This window comes from Photinus pyralis, unplaced genomic scaffold, assembly GCF_008802855.1.
Source record: "Photinus pyralis isolate 1611_PpyrPB1 unplaced genomic scaffold, Ppyr1.3 Ppyr1.4_LG1, whole genome shotgun sequence".
Taxonomy (NCBI): Eukaryota; Metazoa; Arthropoda; class Insecta; order Coleoptera; family Lampyridae; genus Photinus; species Photinus pyralis.
In genome coordinates, this window is record NW_022170249.1 from 20823329 (window position 1) to 20842762 (window position 19434).

Sequence of the window (19434 nt, forward strand, 5' to 3'; positions counted from 1 at the left end):
ACAGAAGATTGTTGGTGTCAATCAAAAGGATGCAAAGCGTTTTACCTGTGCTTTTAGAAAGTTATTACGCTTTATTGCAAGCCGACGATTTTTGAATATAAATTCCTGGAAATCTTTTATTTTGTACAACAAATCTACTTAAATATTAAGTATAGTAAATCGTGTCCAAAGCGGACCTTTTCGCAGGTACTTGGTTATTGTCCATTCGGAAGAGATCTTTTACCTATCTATATTATCTCACCTTATAACTTGAGTTACCTGCTTAAATATACCGTTATACTTTAGATAAATAGAGAAAAATTTTCAAAAGGATATTCGTAATACAAACAGTAAAAGGGAAGTTCTAAAAATAATTCATTAACAGTATCGATGTAATAAATTAACTTCATAGTCAAGTGATCTCTTAGGGTAAAGAAGCTATTGAAATCAAAGGAACGAGAGTGGTAGGTATCGGCTGTTGGCGCCTCTCGAATGCAAAGGAACACTCCAGGAAGTGCAAAATACCACCAACGATATTATTTCTTCTTTTTCTCATTTCTATTCGATTACGAGTTATCTAAAAGAGGACGGCAAGCTCAAGTCGGTACGTTTCCGAATAAATGAAAATGCCCATTTCTAAATTCTAAGAATTAGGGTTGTTAGAGTTGGGGGCGTAAATATAGTAGCTGCATGATTTGCCGTATATTTCTGGAGTTTTATTTCTGTACGTAACTTTACGACTTAAAAATGCTTAATTTATGGTGCCTTAACGCGTCAGATACAAATAAAAAGTAATTATTACAACATATTTTAATAAAATCTCATGACTCACTAAATTTACTCGTATTTGAAGACATTATGTAAATGAATTGAGCGACAGGTTTTACAGGTTGTGTAGGGTACATACTTCATGTCAAAAGCTGTTAAATGGCTCGAAACGTTAAGTACTTATTTTTCAAAATGAAGAAGTTTATTCTGCATAAAATTAATTCGAATTGAGAACCTCTGTTTCGTTCTTGTTTATGATTTAGTCGCCGAATTTCGGATCTGTGCTTGAGGGTTGGGTTAGGTTAGGGTAACATGTGGTGCGCACGAGGCTTGGTTTATACAAATTCTTGGGCCTTGCAAGATATAAGCCCCCGATCGTTTGTTATTCTTACACCATGCTTTTATATTCTGCACAATGCAGTTATTTTTGGCTTAAACGAATTGAAATTAATTACAAAAAGGATAAACGATGGAATCGGTAGTTACGAAATTAGATTTATGTACAAATTTAAGCTAAATGTTCCCATTTAAAATTTGCAACCCCTAATAAGACAAGCTTTCGGAAAATGAGATCATGTATTGGAGTTGATTTCCATAATTGAAAAAATAAGGATTATTGCTTAGTATTAAATACCCACAATTGGTGTCCGCCTTACTTTTCTTTTTCTTTTTACTAAACGACGGTATGGCATAGTACTTCGATTGTAGTTAATTGTGCTCATATATATGCTTACTGGATGAGCCTTTTTTGTTTCAAAAATATTCCGAAAAATCGAATGGTGGATAATTGAACTTTTATATAATGAAACCCAACTATTTTTAAAACGTCAACACGCGTGTTCTCTGCAACTTCCTCCTTTGTTATATGGAAAAATTAATTTAACAATCGTAGTAGGTACCAAGCAATACAGTCGTTTCTGTTTCAGTTTCAGAAAAGTTTAACTTTTGGGAGGGTTAAGGATTAAGTGTTCACTTAAGCCCCATTGGATTTTTCCAAATACCTCCGAAACTAAAAAGACACAGACTGTGAGCATGCATAAAAGCCCCGTTGTTTTATTATGAATGGGGGGGGGGGATAAGCCTTCACTTACACCCCATTTGAATTTTCGAAATATTTCTAAAACTAAAAAAGGCACAAACCTTGAAAATAAATGCACAATAGAGTGTCCAATTGAGGAACAATAGATTAAAAAAAGTTGGACTAGTGGGGGGGGGGGGGGCTAAGTTAGACCATAAAGAACTATGTGTCATTTTTTGTCACTTTTCTTCAAATCGTCGCTTATATCTTCGCTTAAGTGCATTTCAGCTAAAAAAGAGGTCTACTCAATATTGTGGAGAATTAAATTTCCTATAATTGACGTTTTTAAATTTTGTTTTCAGGATTGATAGTTACGGAGGTATCCAATTTTTCAAAAAAATTAAGAAAACGCATTTACCGGAAAATTTCAGGACAGTAGTGGCTGATTCTAGGAAAACAAGTATCAGAATAAAATTTGCAGGAAATTTAATTACCTACAAAGTGCGTGTACATTTTTTTACCCAACCCTACGGAGTGGGGGTAAACATAAAAGTTAAAACATCGGAGTATTGCTTTTTTAATGTTACCTAAAAAAAATCACTAATTATTTTCCTCTTTTGGCTTGAACTTGGAGTTTAGGTCAATCCTACTTGAGTTTCCTACATGTTACAGTGCAATTCTCATGGCTCATGAAGCAGGTACTGTTTCATTTGAATATCAACTGGTGAAAGGGGATGTTCAATTTCAAATTAACCACCAACACAACAGAATCATTTATTTAAACATTTTTTTAAAAAGTAAGACCAAAAGAATATGATGAAATGGAACAAGAGATGACATCAAATCTATCAGAAGCTTAGCATCCAACCTTTTGTACACAAATACGCTTAATGCAGTCAGAAGGGATGATAGAAAACAATCTACATCCTGCATTTTTGAAATAGATCGTTGTTTTTTGACGATATCCGACTTTGTGGTTCATGGTAGAGCATTAGGCTATAAACCGGAGGTCGGGTGTTCGAACCTAAGCTGAGGTAAAAATTTTTCATCTGTGACAGAGATGGGAAATTCCTTAGACCAGTTTCGAGCATTCTGCTGGCTACTCCGAATTAGGTTTTCTTGCAGTTCTCCTAATTCGTAAGGTAAATACCGGAGTGGTATAGATAGAACAACTTAAGATCGTCTGCAGAGGAACGTCTAAAAAAAGCATTATGCGGGTCACTCTGTATGTAATTGGGCGCAAGCCTGTTGAGGGCCCAGAACAAGAGAGGGATAATAAATTATAAATAAAGAAATAAATAAATATTCACCGAACTTCTCCAGTAGGCGGCATTTAATTGTTCTTTTAATTCTTGGAGAGAACAGTGACATTCCTCAGTTTTCTTCTCGGAGTTCAGAATTCTAGGATTGGTTGGGGCAGTCCTCCACCCTTTCATATCCTGCACTAATCTTTCCATTTCTACATAGCTACCCTTGCCTACCCTAACTATTTGATCTATGTATCTAAGTCTCTGTCGTCCTACCCCTTCTTGCCCTCTGACCTACCTTCTATAGCTATCTGTACTAATCCTCCGTGTCTGAGGACGTGCCCTATCATTTTATCTCGTCTTCTCTGTACGGTTTTCCACATTTCCCTATTTTCCTGCACTAGTTCCACATGTACGTTTTTAGCAACCTTTTCCTAATTTCTTGTTGATTGTCGTCAATATTCTCAAGGAATAAATAAAAATATCACCGTCTCTTCTGTGGGATACGACCTATAGCCTTTCTGGAAGGCATATGAAATCACTTCCTCTGCCAAAAATGACGGTATTGTGCATCAGCTACAACGAGATCCAAGTCAGGAGAAACTAATCCCTTACCGAGCGCATCTGGACCAGAATCTTCTTTCTTCTTTTCTCAGCCTTCCAGAGCCCCACTACTTACACGGCGTAAATAGGTGGCTATCATAGCCTCATTGCAGTATTTTTTTTGGCATGTGTTATGAACTGTTATTTCTTCTTTCTCCGCTAAGATTTATAGATGGTCTCTTTTTGTCATTTTTTCTTGCTACTTGACGTAAGGTCTCAGTTCCTTTCCGTTTCACTGTACGGGTCCCTTCCAAATCTTTATTGCAGATGAAGCATATTTTATCGTCGATTTTATCTGACATCTCGGCTTCTAATGCCAGGTATCGGTCATTCACCTGTAGTTAGTGAATTTTTTAGATACGATGTCTTGTAGCTAAAAAAATCTGAAGAAAGTGCCAATTTCTTCGGTTTTTTCAATGTGGCGTCGGGCGCGGAGGTGGGGATTGGGTTGTATATTCTTCCCCAAAATGTTTAGTGTTGGCTTATACTGGGGGGGGGGTATAGTATACCTACTCGTCAGAAAAGGAAGATTGAATGGCACTTTATTTAAGTAGCGGTAAAGGAAAAATGAACAATTTAACTCTAATACAAGATATTGAAAATCGCGCAAAACCGTTTCGGGGGTATCAAGGGGGAACCAGAATGTTGTTATGAGCCCCACCCCCCTTCTTCATAAATCCTAAATGGAAACCGCATACTTGTGACACATCGTTGGAAAGCTACTGAAAAATGCTTTCCAGTGGTACCAAAAAAGTCAATATTCATTAGGACATTTTAACAAAAATTTAATAATTAACAAAAAAACTAAATGTTGACATTGAGGGATTTATGGCAAGTTGGCCCAAAACTTCAACCTGAGCTGCTTCATTAAGCAATCTTGGTTGCTTTCTTTTTTTATACCCCCGAAACGGTTTTGCGCGACTCTTCTAAGTGGATGGTAGGATGAGGACTGGGTGAATTCAGGTTGTAAGTTTTGTGCAATTTCATTTCTTCCACAACGGTTTTCAGCACTGCACATGCTAGTCTTTAAATTGATTGGTGGCATCATCCCAAACTTTGACATTGATCGAAAGAAAAGTGTAAAGCTAAGAAGGAACATATTTTCTTCGTTGTAAGTAGTTACCATATGGGGACTCCAATGGGTGGAAGTTCTTAGGAGTATGACATGATCGCTTTCTGAAGAATAGTTCATGTAGCACAGGTCGTTTGGACATGGATCTCATTTTTATTGCTCCTTCGCCATCCAGCGTTTCCGGTTTCCCACCTAACACACCCTAACCTCTGAGAGAAGCAATATCTTAAGCAGTAAAGATGACGACACTGTGCAATCCTGTAGCTGACAAAGGAAACGTTTATCATACCCTGCGACTTTTTTTGTATCGAACCATTCCACAGGGAAGGACTTGGCACTAATGACAACTGTTTCTATCTAGTTTTTTAATTTTCATAATGGTTGTAAGTCGCTAGTGATTGATGACACAACCTATTAAGGATTTGGTTACACTGAGAGGGACGTGAGAAAAGTGGAACTCAAGATAAGCTAATTTTTTATCGTCCCAATTTCCAACTTCCTCCCGAAAGATTTTTCAGAATTTTTAGCATATTCTCACATGGCACTCACCCTCTACATTTCTTTTTCACCTAACTAACTAAATCGAAGATCAACCTGCAGGTTTCGATTAATTTGCAAGGGTTTATTTATCTAATTAAATTTGATTACGAATGTGCTTAAATTAAATTAAATAGGCAGCATAAGTGCTACTTAAACGTATACACAAACCAGAAAAGTCTTTATCCCTAAATCATTTACGAATGAGGGCATCATTTTTTGTTTAAATTAACTTTTAAAATATAGGACACAGAGAATGACGCCAAAATGGTGTTATATAATGGCCTGTATACTTATACAACTTTGGGTTGTGTTTATATTTGAAACTCGTACAAGACCACCCTTCATCACAAACCAGTAGTACTCAAACGTAATTAAAAACCAATACGATTGCGTGTAATCTCTTCTCTACCTACACCTCGTAGGTTTACACTAATCGTTGAATATAAAATGAAGCAGGGGTGTTTTAAAATGCAACTGTCGACTCGGACACGCATTGTAATTGGTTTAATAATAATAATAAAAACGGAGTCGACTCAAGGCTTTTCGGCGTGCGTGGGTTGTTATTGTGACGTCACTTCCGACCTACCCTAACCATTCATAAAGCACGTGACCTGCTAAAAATATCCGTACCTCTCAAACTTTCTTAAATTAGTTAATTGTTTTAAGGATTTCTTTTAATGTTACAGTCACATAATGAGGAGGAAATGAGCGAGGGTGAGGCCGATTCGGCCCGCGAGCATGAGGATGCCGATAGTTGTGACGAAATTAGAAGACACACCGGACTCATCACTGACCACGAGGATGTTCTCGCCAAACTGAAGATGCAAGTGCGGGACATCAAGGTACAGGTAAATTTGATTAGTTTAGCGCGACACAATTATAGACATAAAGGGAAATTAATTAAACTGAAGGGGTGTGCAGCCATACCTTGTAGCTACATTACCTCACACAGGAACTGTTAAAGATCTAAACATGTTCACCCGTAAACCTAAACATTAGAAACCACTTTGATTCCATTTTACTGGTAGACACACAGATTGTGATTCGTTTAGTTCTACAAAAGATCATTGAGACCTATCGAATCGACAATGACTGCCACGGATTGGATATTCGGTACAATAGACACGTGTCTTTTGCGACTACAGGTACCAGCTCACACCTGAGATCCTACACTTGTGTATCGAATTAGAAATGAATACAAAAATTTAAAAACAACTTTTGATAGAGTTACTTGAAACTAAAGTCGCTTAACTGGGTTTTGATTGTCTTTTCAAAAATTGATTAGTTAACTATCCTATTATTCAAGTCGCATCAGGAGTCGTCAACGCAATTTAGCGTTCATGTAGCCAGTGGTCTTAGCAAAAATAGATTATCAAGATTGAATAATTGATAATCGAATTTTGATTTTTTAAATAATCATTATCTAATACCTAATCGATTTAACAACACGTCGGATGGTGACCAATTTCACAACCGATTACTTATCTCGAAGAGAACGTATACGCATGATAATGTTGTATCAAATCGAATCCTGAAATGACTAAATTAAGAGGTAATCGAATTAGATATCAAATCTCGGACCAACCAATAAAAAAGAATTCTCATACGTATGGCCCAGTCAGTATAGGTAGACCATGCAAAAGGTCATACAGTTTTGAAATTTGGCAGGAGTTTAGCATCCTAAATAAGTGGGCACGTTTGCAACTCGGTGTCGCGGCGCTTGCGACGCCATCTTGCAAAAATGGGGGCCAAAATCATAAATTCTTCTATATCTTCCAAACGGCTGTCCGTAGCACAAACATTTATTCACTATTACATTCTCTACAGCGTTGCTATTTTGCTAAGGACAACAGTTTCGGAATTACAGCATTTTAAACTCAAGGATAAAATTTCATTATTTGCTCTGTTTGACTGTTACAAGTAGAGAGTGAACCTACAGTATAATATATGTCTTTCCATTTTAATCGGTATCCTCATTTCCACACCACCCTAGAGGTGGAACAATCGGCGCGTTTTTTTAATGTGGTATCCCCTGAAGGCCTAATCCACAAAACCAAATGCGATATTGATCGCGACGGCGGTCCTGGACGAATTTCTGGCTTCGGAAAATCTTGGGCAGCTTTTTCATCCACGTTTTCTGTTTCGACTTCGTCACCAGACGGCTGCTCGATCAAATTGTCGACCCTCGTCTCAATTTCTTCGTCCGAATTCTTGTCCTCGTTGGTGCTACGTTTGCACATGCCGAGCCTTGTCAATAATTGCATATTGAGGAACATATCAAGCGCAACTGCAAGCTGGACCGCAACCCTGTCGCCATTTGCAAGAAATGCTTTTCAGCAGGTGTGTTAGAGCCGCTCTTTAGTACAAGAAACGGGAATCAGTCCATTGTTGATTGTTTTCCATCCCCAGTCAACAGGACGCACTAATAATGTCTCAAATCTCCGTAGATTTTTGTAGTATATTGTATATATTCTTTCCAAATCCAAAAGCTGTTCAAAATTGAACTGTGCAGAAGGACTCAAAAAGGGCAAACCTATATTATATAGCACGAATAAATAAAATGCACACTTACTTTTCATGTCCAGATTCGATAACTTTTCTTTGTCAGATCAATAATTATAAATTTTTTACAGTTACGGTAGACCTTTATGGATCAATGCGAACTATGGAGTTAAATATCTCTAAAAAATACTCTCAGGTTTCTTATTCAAATCCCGAGTTTTTACGTTCACAACGCCAAATCTCTCGAAACGACGCATTCAATCGACAAAATTATGTTTTTAATAAGCTTGTCGTGGTTTTTGCCTTGCCAGCAGTATCAAGATTATATTTTTAGCGCATTTTTTAAGAATTAAAAAAAATTTGCTTTTGTTTGCGTTTTGTCCGTCCGTCCGGACCCACTTCTGCCGTTCTACTTCTAGGGGAATGGTCCTAGAGTCCTGGAATTTTTGCCAGACGGCAATCAAATTCCGCTGTCTAAAAGGCCCCCCCCCCACGAATTATTTCCTGAGATGCTGTTTTTGAAAGTGAAACGTGCATAACTTTTACATACGACAACCAATTGGTCTCAAATTTTGCATACGCATGCCTTTATTGGTGCCAAGTTAAACTTTATGGGTGGATAAACACATGCTCTATCCTTCACGGTTTTCTAAAGAAAGGTCATATCGAAATAAAGTGGTTTGTACAAACTATAACTTTCCCGTGTGACTCTTTTTCGAGATCAGTGAGCGACGGGGCTTGAGGGGGGGGGGGGGTTAAAAATTAATTTTATCTCTCATTGTATTCTAAGTAAAGGTCTCAACGAAAGGGACCGTTTTCTACCAGATACTACCCTTCTTTCTGTCCTCTTATCAAAGTATGAGTGGAGGGGGGGGGGCAGTGGGACGGGCAAAACGCAAACAATACCACTTTTTTTTTTAATTTAAAAAAAATGCGCTAAAAAATATATTACGCACACATTGGTCAGCCGCTGTTGGACTAACACTTAAAACTACAAAAATAATTCAACTACAACTAATTACATACAAGAGAAATACACAAGTCAAATGTCGCAATTTGCACAATAGAAATCAGGTATCGCATCATATGCAGTTAAACAAATTCATAAAAACAAACACGAGACATCATTAATGCAAGACACGATCAATCAAATAAGGTAAAACAAAAACCTACAGTTCAATTAAGATGAAAGAACTCTTAAAATGATCAATTTCATGTACAAAAAGACACACCAAAAGCATAGCTCTACTCCAGCATCGACTTCAATTAATTTAACACGTAACAAATGCATTACGTAACAAGTGCATGTGAGAAATTCATGTTAAAGTCGCCCAAGCAATACATAAATACAGAAGAAACGGTAATTAGAGAACCCCCTTCTCGTATATGCTAAGACACAAGAGCTGAAGTCCGCGCGAGATGAAGGAGCAACATATGCAGTCGAGAATCGAACTACATGCGGTACTCCCATGAATCAGATAAGGGTACTGAAAACAAAAGCTTCGAGAGCAGTATTTTATGCAAAATGGAAATATAACAACTTTTATTTTATAGCATATGTTAAATTGACATTTTAATAGATTTGAATGAGTAGGATAAGCCGTTCTTTAACCGTAAGGATAGATAAAGTGATCACTTTAACCTTAGATAAAGTGAAACAAATGATTGTGCTTTCTAATGGCACCTGTTATTCTTTTGCAAATGCACGATATAAAATGAAGACCGGTTCTATTCCCTTCTAATTCTAATTATATAGATTCTGATTCTAAATCCATTCCGGTTCATAAGTTTTTCCGGTTCCAAAGATACTTATTTCGTACACCAATTTTTCGTATCTCGCCAAATAAAAGAGATATTGAGGTGACTCTCTTATCCCGAACGCACTATATACTCGTAAAAGAATTTCCGCACTGGTGGTCAGTGGAAATGGATGGAGCCGAATTCAGGAAAGGAAAATGCGCAATCATCGCTTACATGGATGCGTAGATCCGTTCGTTCGGTACCACTTCTGTGATTTTGAACTACTGTTAAGGAAATTATTCTAGAATTTTGCAATAGGTAGCCTGTACCTTGAAGGTGTGCTAGGTGCTCTTCAAAATTTTATGTCCTGAGGCGTTTTGAGAAGAAAAACGGGCATAACCTTTACAAGCGACGACTAATTTGCGTCAAATCAAATGGGGGTACCACAGTATTATTGGTTTGATCGTTTATAGTATTTCATTCACAGGTTTTAACGAAAGATTTCCACCAACTATCGATCACCTCTCTGATCCATTATCGAGGTCGGATATAATTCCTTAATGAAACGTCTCATTAATTCCTATCCTCCTCCTCCTCCCCGATCCCTTATTGACATCGGCTTTGCGGAAAATTTCCGTAAGACTTGATCTTTCTTGCAACTATAATTTGAATTGTGATTCAGGCGGATTCTAAATTCTTGTGAATAAAAAAAGCCCCCCCTCCCCTCCGCCGAGAAGCTAGTTTCATAAATAAAATATCAATTATTGCATGCTCTGATTGGCACTTGCGTTGCATCACTAGTTAGGGCCATTTTTCTGTTTCACGAACTTTCACTCTTTGAAGGTGAAGATTAGAGAAAATTTTTCACTAATCGTCTACTGCGAGGCGAATATTTTTTGCATTATTCGGTAGACAGTGCTATTGGAAGGGTTGGGTGTGGCGGTTTCTAATGTAAGTTTTGCAAATGATATCATTGTATTTAAATACAATGATAATTTTGATGTTGTACTGAACCGCGCCAACACGAAAATCCTAGCGCTAGGTCTCAGAATTAAAAAAAGCATAGAAGTACCTATAACAGCACTAGTACGATAGTTGGAAGGAACCGAACTTGTCATTTTAGACAAAATTACTCTCACCATTTATTTAAGAGGGAGGTGGGGGAAGACAACCCGCAAAAATAATTGGAGAATATCCCCATGGAACGATTTTTAATTTGCATGTCCTCTACAGTGTGTCCTTTAGGCTTTGCCATTAACGCCAACTTAGTCATAAGTAAATCACTGTATATGGAAAGGTGGCAACCCGCAACGATAACGGCGAGGAAATAATTTTAATGACTAATATTGCCTTTTGTTACAGGAGGACTTCGATAGTAGACACCTAAGCTTCCCAATGCCAAATAGAACATCATCAGCGCCAGATAGTTTTCAATTACCAGTACCTTTTCCCTTTCAACACCCGGCCGCCGCATTTTTACCACCTTTAGCACCACAACCCGCGGCGCCTTCGTCGGGTAGTTCACATTCGTCGGAGGGTAGCGTTTCGTCCCAACAGACATGGTCGTTCGAAGAACAGTTCAAACAGGTGCGTCAGGTACGTTTCAATAGTTTGTAGTTTCTCTTTTTCTTCCATCTTTAATTCAATTACCATATTTTACTTATCAAATTATACAGGGAGATAATAGTTAACTAAATACATTATTCATGTATTCCGTGCAATAATTCATGACTTACAATAAATCAAACCGTGCATTAGGTGCATCATATTAAAATATAATAACACCTACGTTTAACCAATTCACATATTGTCTCGACTGGATTGGGTATGAACCCCAGGAGTTTGTTTATGTCTGATATTAATTCAGCGTGACAATGAACTAAGATTATAACTTAGAAATAACGACGACTTCTACGAAAATTATTTTCTAGCTCATAATTACCATAAGCGGCATAAGTACACCTTACCCCGCGCTATAATTTGCAAAAGGGGCGAAAGATTCTAATTCGATCTGGTGAACTGGAATCGTAAAAGTCGCTCCTTTTCGTCTTTAATAATAAATTTTATTCCAACAGGTGTATAAAAAAGTTGGTTATTGTCCAATGATGCCAAAAGGTATAACCTCAATTCAACTATGTAGCAAATTTAATTTTACGTTCGTAATTTATATTTACTTAGACAGAATTATTTAGATTTATAGGTAGTATATTATGGCAAATTTCATGACAAGAGGCTACAACCCAAGAGTCACTGGGGAAAAAAGTTAAAATGGTGCCAGATGTAATCTTCAAGTGGAGCTTGAAAGAAGTTGAGGGTGCAATTTTGTTGTACTATTTTGATGTTAAAATTATTGAACATTTACGAGCATCGGAGTGGCACATATAATTAATGTTTTTATTCAAGCGCGCATGCGTTATTAACTTACTTAAGTGGAATACTTCGAAGGTCCAACTAAATATAAATTATACTATTCGCCGGTTTTATGGCGCATAATTTCATCAGCAAAGGAATTACAGTGCATTTTTTAAATTTATTTAATCGTAAACGTCTGCAGTTTGCATCTTTGTCTCTATTATTAACGAATATTAAGGTAAAAAGGAACGACCTACCTTTCGCCATTAATTTGTTTCTAAATGTAAAAAATGTATTTCTGCGTTTAACTCGCCGTTCTGAGTACGATTATAATTTGGCGTAATATAATTTGAAGTTTTACAGCGCTGCTCGATGATTTATAGTTATTAAACATTAGCGCTAAATATTTATTTTATTCATTTTAACAATACCCAACGAACGAAATTTCATAGCAAACATCTTTTTGTACCGCGCACTTTATTAAATTACCACCGCTAAACGCGCTCTTTTATTTTTGCCGCTTTTAGTCTTCCAATTATAAGGTGATATCCTGGAGAGCGATAAAATACAAATCCAAGACTTCAATTCACCTAGAACAGCGATGGCGATTTATTACCGACCCTCGAAAAAATAGCCCATGATATTTTCCTAAGCCCTTTATTAAACCAGTAATTAAAGTAAATTTTTCACATAATATGTTGCTCGTGTCCCTCAACCCCAAAAAATTGGAGCCGACTACATCAACTACAAAATAGTACTATTTTTCAAAGTAGACAAAATTTGAGTCTACTTGCACACTAGTCGTTGTGGTTTTGTGGACTCTGTAGACTACGGAATGGATGGATGGTATTTTGCAGCCTTTTTGTTTCTTCGTTTCTTGATCTTTTCCTGGCAACATACACGAGGTTCCTGCTCTATCTACATTGCAAGAGCCTACATCAATAGGAACACCCCGAGGGGTTGAATGAGTCAGTACAATATTTCATAGGGCAGGACAGGGGTCATCCCCTTAGTATAACATTGTTTCCCGATACTGGATCTCCACCCTTGAGTGAGAATCAATAAAACTGTGTGCTGACTGATCAAAATCTACCACTTTCATGTAGACATAGGTACATGGTAGTTAATAAATACAGTTCCGCTTTTGTTTCTGGTCTAGTTTGTAGGGCATGTTGCAGGGCACCCATAAAAAAGCCCCCCCCCACTGACATTTTCGTTGTTCCATTTAAAATGAGTAGGATACAATTAAAATTATTTTTATACTCGTTCTACTTTCACTATAATTAACTGAATCATTTATTAGTATCACACCATATATGTGTATGAGAATACGAATAAGGTTAAAATAAATTGACTGGGATGGGGATAGTTCTATTCGTTGCTGATAGAAAAGAAGAAAACTAGTTTGTATACAATTCATTAAAGTTGATTTATGATGTTTTTAGATGCATTCAGTTTTATTTTGATCGCAAAGGTAAATTATACAGAGTGCCCGTTTTTCGCCGATCATCATGGTCTCTGTTATCTTACAGGTAGGAGCTACGATGTTGATGTAGTGGGACGAAATGGCTTAATTTTTAACCGAATATAAAAAGTGAACGTGTCTGTTTATTCATTTTTGCAATTTTTGAATTTTTAAGACCAGTAGGTACAAATTTGTGGTCGAAACCGTAACGTTATAGTAAATTTTTAAGGGAAATTCGGATATAATGGTTTCAGTGAAGTTTTCCATTTGATAGCATAATACAGTGTATTTTCCTCTTATTGCGATCAATTTATATTTTGTAAGGAATATTTTTCTGATTAAAATGAAGTATTATGACCTAAGTAGCTAATTATTTTTAAGAGAGAGTCTTGAAAAGAAACAACAGTGAATGCGTATCATTTATACTATGCAACTCAAAATGTGGAAAAATGTTCCGGAGTTATTATTATGACATCAAAAATTAACAAAATGAAGCCCTAATGATTCAAGTGCATCATTCCTTTCTTCAAATGGTACATCGTTATGAATATGAATAATGTGTGGATATTATTTTAATAAGAAACAATTCAAATTCTAATCTATTAGCATTTTTTGCGCATTATTCATATCGAGTAATAAAATTATCATTTTTCATAAAATTATCTACAGATTAATTTACTATTTAGCAAATCTTGACAATTAACTATCGATTATTTCATTAAGGGTTAATGTATAGGTACTTGATCAGGGGATATGATTCACAATCACAACAGCTAGTTGGGTCTCGAATAGTCCAAAATTTCTCATCTATATACATATTTTTGCATATTTATTGCTAACCTTATACGAGGGGGTTTACGTAATACAATTATGGTCACGAACACCCCATTACATTGATTGGACATATTTGCGAAAATAGAGAAGATCATTCCCAGCCGCAGAAATTGTAGCGAGGGAAATTCGAGGATTTGCAGGTATTTGTAAATATTCAGAAGAAATCGTAGAATTTCCTGCCCATGTACATTTTTCCCTCGGAGTGTAAACATCTCGGTCATTCCCGAAAGGCTATGGTAAATCCGCTTATTCCATTCTATGAGAAAAAAATCAAACGTTTTGATACCTTGCAACCCCCAAACATTTTGGACCTTTACTTTATTTGGGTCTTTAGTTTATTTTGATAACCATTGTTTCGAGCCCCTCTATTACCAATTTCTTACGTACTGATATTACTGCAGTAAAATTAGGTATTGACTCGGACATTTATAATTCGAGATCTTCTGGATTATGTTCGGACACCTTCCAGGATGCCGATGAAAAAAGTCCTACAACTTCCCTAGTGGGACAGCCTGGATATCCTGGAAAAGTGATGAAAATTTCTGCAGTGGGCCTAAAATCGTTCCCTCTCGAACAGGTTCTCGCCTTGGGGGGAGGGGGACTCACTGTGAAGCCAAAATCCACTGGAGGGCGCTTGGGAGGAGGGGCGTGTAGGTATGCCGTACTGCTCGTTATTACTTCATAATAAGTAATAACATTAAGTGCAGAAAGGTACAAAGCATGAACTCTAGCGACAAGACAAAGAAGTATTGTAAAAGAAACCTTTAACACTCGGATAGCCTCTAACGGCAAAACAAAGAACTAAGTAAAAGAAATCTATAACAGCGAAAAATAAAGACCTAGGTATAAGAACTCTTAGCATACAAGGTTACCTAAACTGCATTTAAATTGGGAATATCAATTGGTGATAAATTCCAGGTGTCCTGGAGCCCTGAAACTGAAAATATTCACATCAACATATTAAGAACAATAGAAAGTCATTTGGTATTTAAATATGGCGTCCTGCCGTCGGTCTATATTTATTCTAGCTTTTACCTATGGAAATGACAGTCTTTCCAGGACACTGGAATGTACTAAAGAATAAATCTAAAATCTCAGATGTCTTGTATGCAAAAAAATGTAAATTGCGTTATTTATAACGATTTACTTGAAATTCCCAGGATTCCCGGCTATTCCACTAGGGAGGTCGTGAGACTTTTTTGAGTGTCATCCTGGAAGGTGTTCGAACATATTCCAAGAGGTCCCCCTTAATAATTTTAATTATAAATGTCTGGGTTTGGAGGAAAATTGGTCTAATTTTATTGTACTAAACAGTGCGCTCAGGATAATACGGTCTCCTCAATATCTCTTTTATTTGACGATATACGAAAAATTTGTTAAATATAATTTTATAGGTGACATTACTATCTATCCGATCGCATACTGGAACTTCCGGATCACCGGATAACCGGAAATCATTGCCACTTTTGTATATTTTGAAGAGAGCAATGAAATTCTTGAAATAAAAGTGAGATTGAGAGTGATGGGGTTCTCCATCGATAGAATTGTGATCGAATTCTTCTTGTGAAGTTAACAGTAAAATACCAGCAATGAAACACTGGAAAAGGTGTTACTTGCGTTTGTACATTATTGTAGTCAGATAATAACAATTGGTAGTTTACTTATTTACCTTACAATTTTGTTAACATAAATTACAATACAACATTGCTGATATAAAGACAATACAAATGAGGAAAATTTAAAATATCTACATGCTACACACATTAAAATTCATATGTATTCCACGTTACCTACTCTATTGTACTTATTATTGCAATTGTAACACAACCATAGAAATAGTTTTTAGAATTCTAATTTCATACATTCGTAAACCGCAAAGTTCCCAAGCTATAAAATCTTTTGTTATCCCAAGTTTGGCGGTATCGTATTTAAGTTTTCAGCTTATTTACATGGCCGGTACAGATCAAAGCGTATTACTAGCTGTTAATTCAATATCAAAGGAACTATCAATGAATTAACATTTTACTACAGGATACAGTTGGAAGCCGTCTCACTTTTTACTTTGATTTAATTCTTCAATAATATTTTCCTATATTTTTTTGTAAAAGGACTTTTGCAACGCGTTTTTCGCCTCTTTAAACTTCTAAAAATAATTGATTTTTATTTATATATTTATGAAATGGAAGGGTGACTTTTTAAATGGTAACATTTTAAATGATGCCACACCGAAAATATATATTAAAAGGAAACGTAAAGATATTTAAAAGCTAAGAGAGGTTCTAAACGTATTTTTGGAAACTTGTAGGGGAATTTCAAATACGCAAAATCGATTGCTAGAGACATGTGTCTTATTAATGTAACGATTTAGGCGGCTAAGACGGATTTAGAACGATTTTAGGGTTGTCTCCGAAACTATTGGAAAAGTATTTCTAACATACGGAGGCAATAATAACGAAGAAAGGGGTTGCCGCGGAATAAATCTTACCAAGTATCTTTTAACGTATAAAACGGTTATTTTATGATTATAAATATGTCCCACTCGTATCCTAGTATCTTTTTGGTCGCCGTACGTTCTGTATTGGGAAAATTTTATGCCCAAAAATGGAACCTTTTCGCGAACTTGCATGCGTGCATCATCTCTTGTAGGGTTGATGTAGAACTTTCAAAATCAGCCGTTATGTAATGCGTTTCTTATAATTACGGAATGACTTTTGGTTCCTTTTGTATTGCACACGTCGTAGAATATGGGCCGAAGATATTTTTGGCAATAATCTGGCTTATTCGACGTTAACGCAACATAGTTGTCATGTCATTCAGTAATTGTCTACAAGAAAAAGGTTTAGATTTACATTTGGCAAATTAAGAATTAAATCTGGCGTATTTAAAGTCAATATGAATTCCGTAACATCAATCGTTGGCACGCAGCATCCGGTCTCATCTTAGGCGTCATATGTTTGCCAGTTGTGCAGATGCAGATAGACCAATTCGAACCTCGAAAAAATCTGACGATTGGCCTTCCTTTGCAATAACCGAGATTAAAATTATACAGTGATGAATAGAAGGCAATAAACGTAATGTGGCGCGTTTAAAACTGATAATATTTCAAGAATGATTCCGTTTTAATTTAACAACTCGTATTGACAGATTTTATGTTCATTTAAAGAGAGGCAACCGAATTTTGGGTAATAAAACGGTTTGTTGTTTTTAATCCAATTTTATGTGATGAAATTTTACATAAATACTTTTTAGTCTGAACACATTTTTCTGTCTGGCAAACAGATTATTTTTTGAAAAACGGCACCAATTAATAAGAGAAACACTTCTTCCTCGTCAATGCTTGATCATTTCAGCTGGTATATCATTAAGAATTAGGATCTAATTATTTTACGTCCCCAAAAGCTTCGGATTTTTTTCGCAAACTCGTCAAAATTTAAGCAAGGGTGGAAATACAAAATTAAATGAATGATTTTGGGGTATTAAGGTACGGGAGGCTAAATTTAACCTCTAACCCCTGTCAATGCGTTTGGGATTATGTGATCTAGACAGCTGTGCTACACATTGCCAGCCAACTTGATTAAGTGCAACGCTGTTTCGAATTAGTTACTTGATTATTTTCTTAATGCATTAATTTGCCGACACAACAATTGTTTTACAAACAAAATCACTTGTGGGGGGTGGTCGCATCCACATGTTAAAACGGTCACCTGCCTAATCAAGCGGCGAGCAATAAAGGGATATGTTCGAGGATGCGTGATTAAGGATAATAAGGATACAAAATTGATACGAATTCAATGCAGATAATTCCATTCAGGAACACATGTATTAATCTCACACACAGGGGAGCTAAATGACTCAATCATGGATATAATGAAGAGGTTCGGGCGATTTCAGGCAAACGCTTCTTAAAGGACTTCAATACTTCTTATCGTCGATAGATTTGTTGCTCTGCCAACTTGATTCACCCATTTATCTCGACGTGGATTTTCTATTTTCTTTAAATTGATTTATTGTTAAAAGCGTCGAGCTTTATACACGCCCGAAAAAATCCCTAAAAACTCCGATTTTGTAAGAAACGGGAATTACGTGAAATATTTTTTATGAACATTAAAATGCAGTTGAAAATGGGACAGTGGTTAAGCTCATAAAAGCAGCGGCTGTTTTGTACATTCGACTCACTTCAATGCAGTTGACCGGTTCACGGCTGCAGTCACATACGTTTATGCTGTTAAATAAATTTTATTTCGCGATTTTATTTTGACAGCCAGCTTTGGTTCGTAATGTGCTACTTCTTCTTAAAGCCCGACAGTTTGTTAATTTGTAACTGTTTATACAGTTGCAAAAATTTCAGTGCCTTTTCTCTTTAATAATTTTACCTAAATTTATAGCATGGTCTTATTAGTAATAAAACAGAACACTTTACACCAAAAGAATTAATAATTAGCCATTAATAATTGAACATTGGCATCGCATGTGAAACTTGTGTTTCTGTAGGTTTGAAATGGAGTCGGAATTAAAATTTACAAATTCAAATTTTTTGTTGCCTTTCAGGAACTTTTCACCTCACAGACTGCTATGAAGTGTTTCAGCAGAACAGTGTTAATTGAGCACCACCACAGTTTTTTACAATAACTTTTTACAACGTGTAGCACAAATTCTTGTATTACAGCACGAAAGAGCACTAAATAAGCACTAAATTATGACAAAATTACAAATAGATTATAAAACATGGTGGTGCTAGTGTAAAGTTAGCACCACCACGGTTTTTTTCTAATAACTGCTTAAAATATGTAGCACGAATGCTGGAATTTCAGCACGAAATAGCACGAATTGAGCACTAAATTTTTTTAAAGTTTTATCTTAAACGGACAATTTGGTTGTGCTAGTGTAAATTTAGCACCACCACAGTTGATTTACAATAACTTTTTACAACATGTAGCACGAATTCTTGTATTACAGCACGAAATATCACGAATTGGGCACTAAATTATGACAAAATTACAGACAGATTAAAAAGCTTGGTGGTGCTAGTGTAAAGTTAGCACCACCAACAGTTTTTTTTAGATATCTTGTTTTGTTATGCAGCATGAATTTTGGTATTAAAGCACGAAATAGCACGATTATAGCACTAAACGTGTGCAACATTTCAGCTCGATTGGAAAACTTGGTGGTGCTAACTTTACGCACCTGAAGGAAGATACATTTATCCTCACTATCAAATTCATGTCATTGGACAAACCGCCTCCTCAAAAAATTCAAACAAGAGGATACTCCGATTGAAAGCTTATTCCATCCTCTCCCCACGGCGCCATTATGG

At 36.3% G+C, this 19434-nt stretch overlaps 1 protein-coding gene across 8 annotated transcripts in view; it reads left to right on the plus strand.

Annotated features, from left to right (window-relative positions):
- The window catches only part of LOC116159245 (protein dead ringer-like), a 155198-nt gene that overhangs the window by 57351 nt on the left and 78413 nt on the right, over positions 1-19434 (plus strand). For 5 of the 8 annotated variants that reach the window (XM_031472197.1, XM_031472194.1, XM_031472192.1 and 2 more), the window contains 2 exons: positions 5914-6075; positions 10832-11065. In XM_031472197.1, coding sequence (XP_031328057.1) covers positions 5914-6075; positions 10832-11065 — 396 coding nt within the window. Of the gene's footprint in view, positions 1-5893; positions 6076-10831; positions 11066-19434 lie in introns of all 8 variants that reach the window. The other 3 variants (XM_031472196.1, XM_031472193.1, XM_031472198.1) reach the window with 3 other exon arrangements.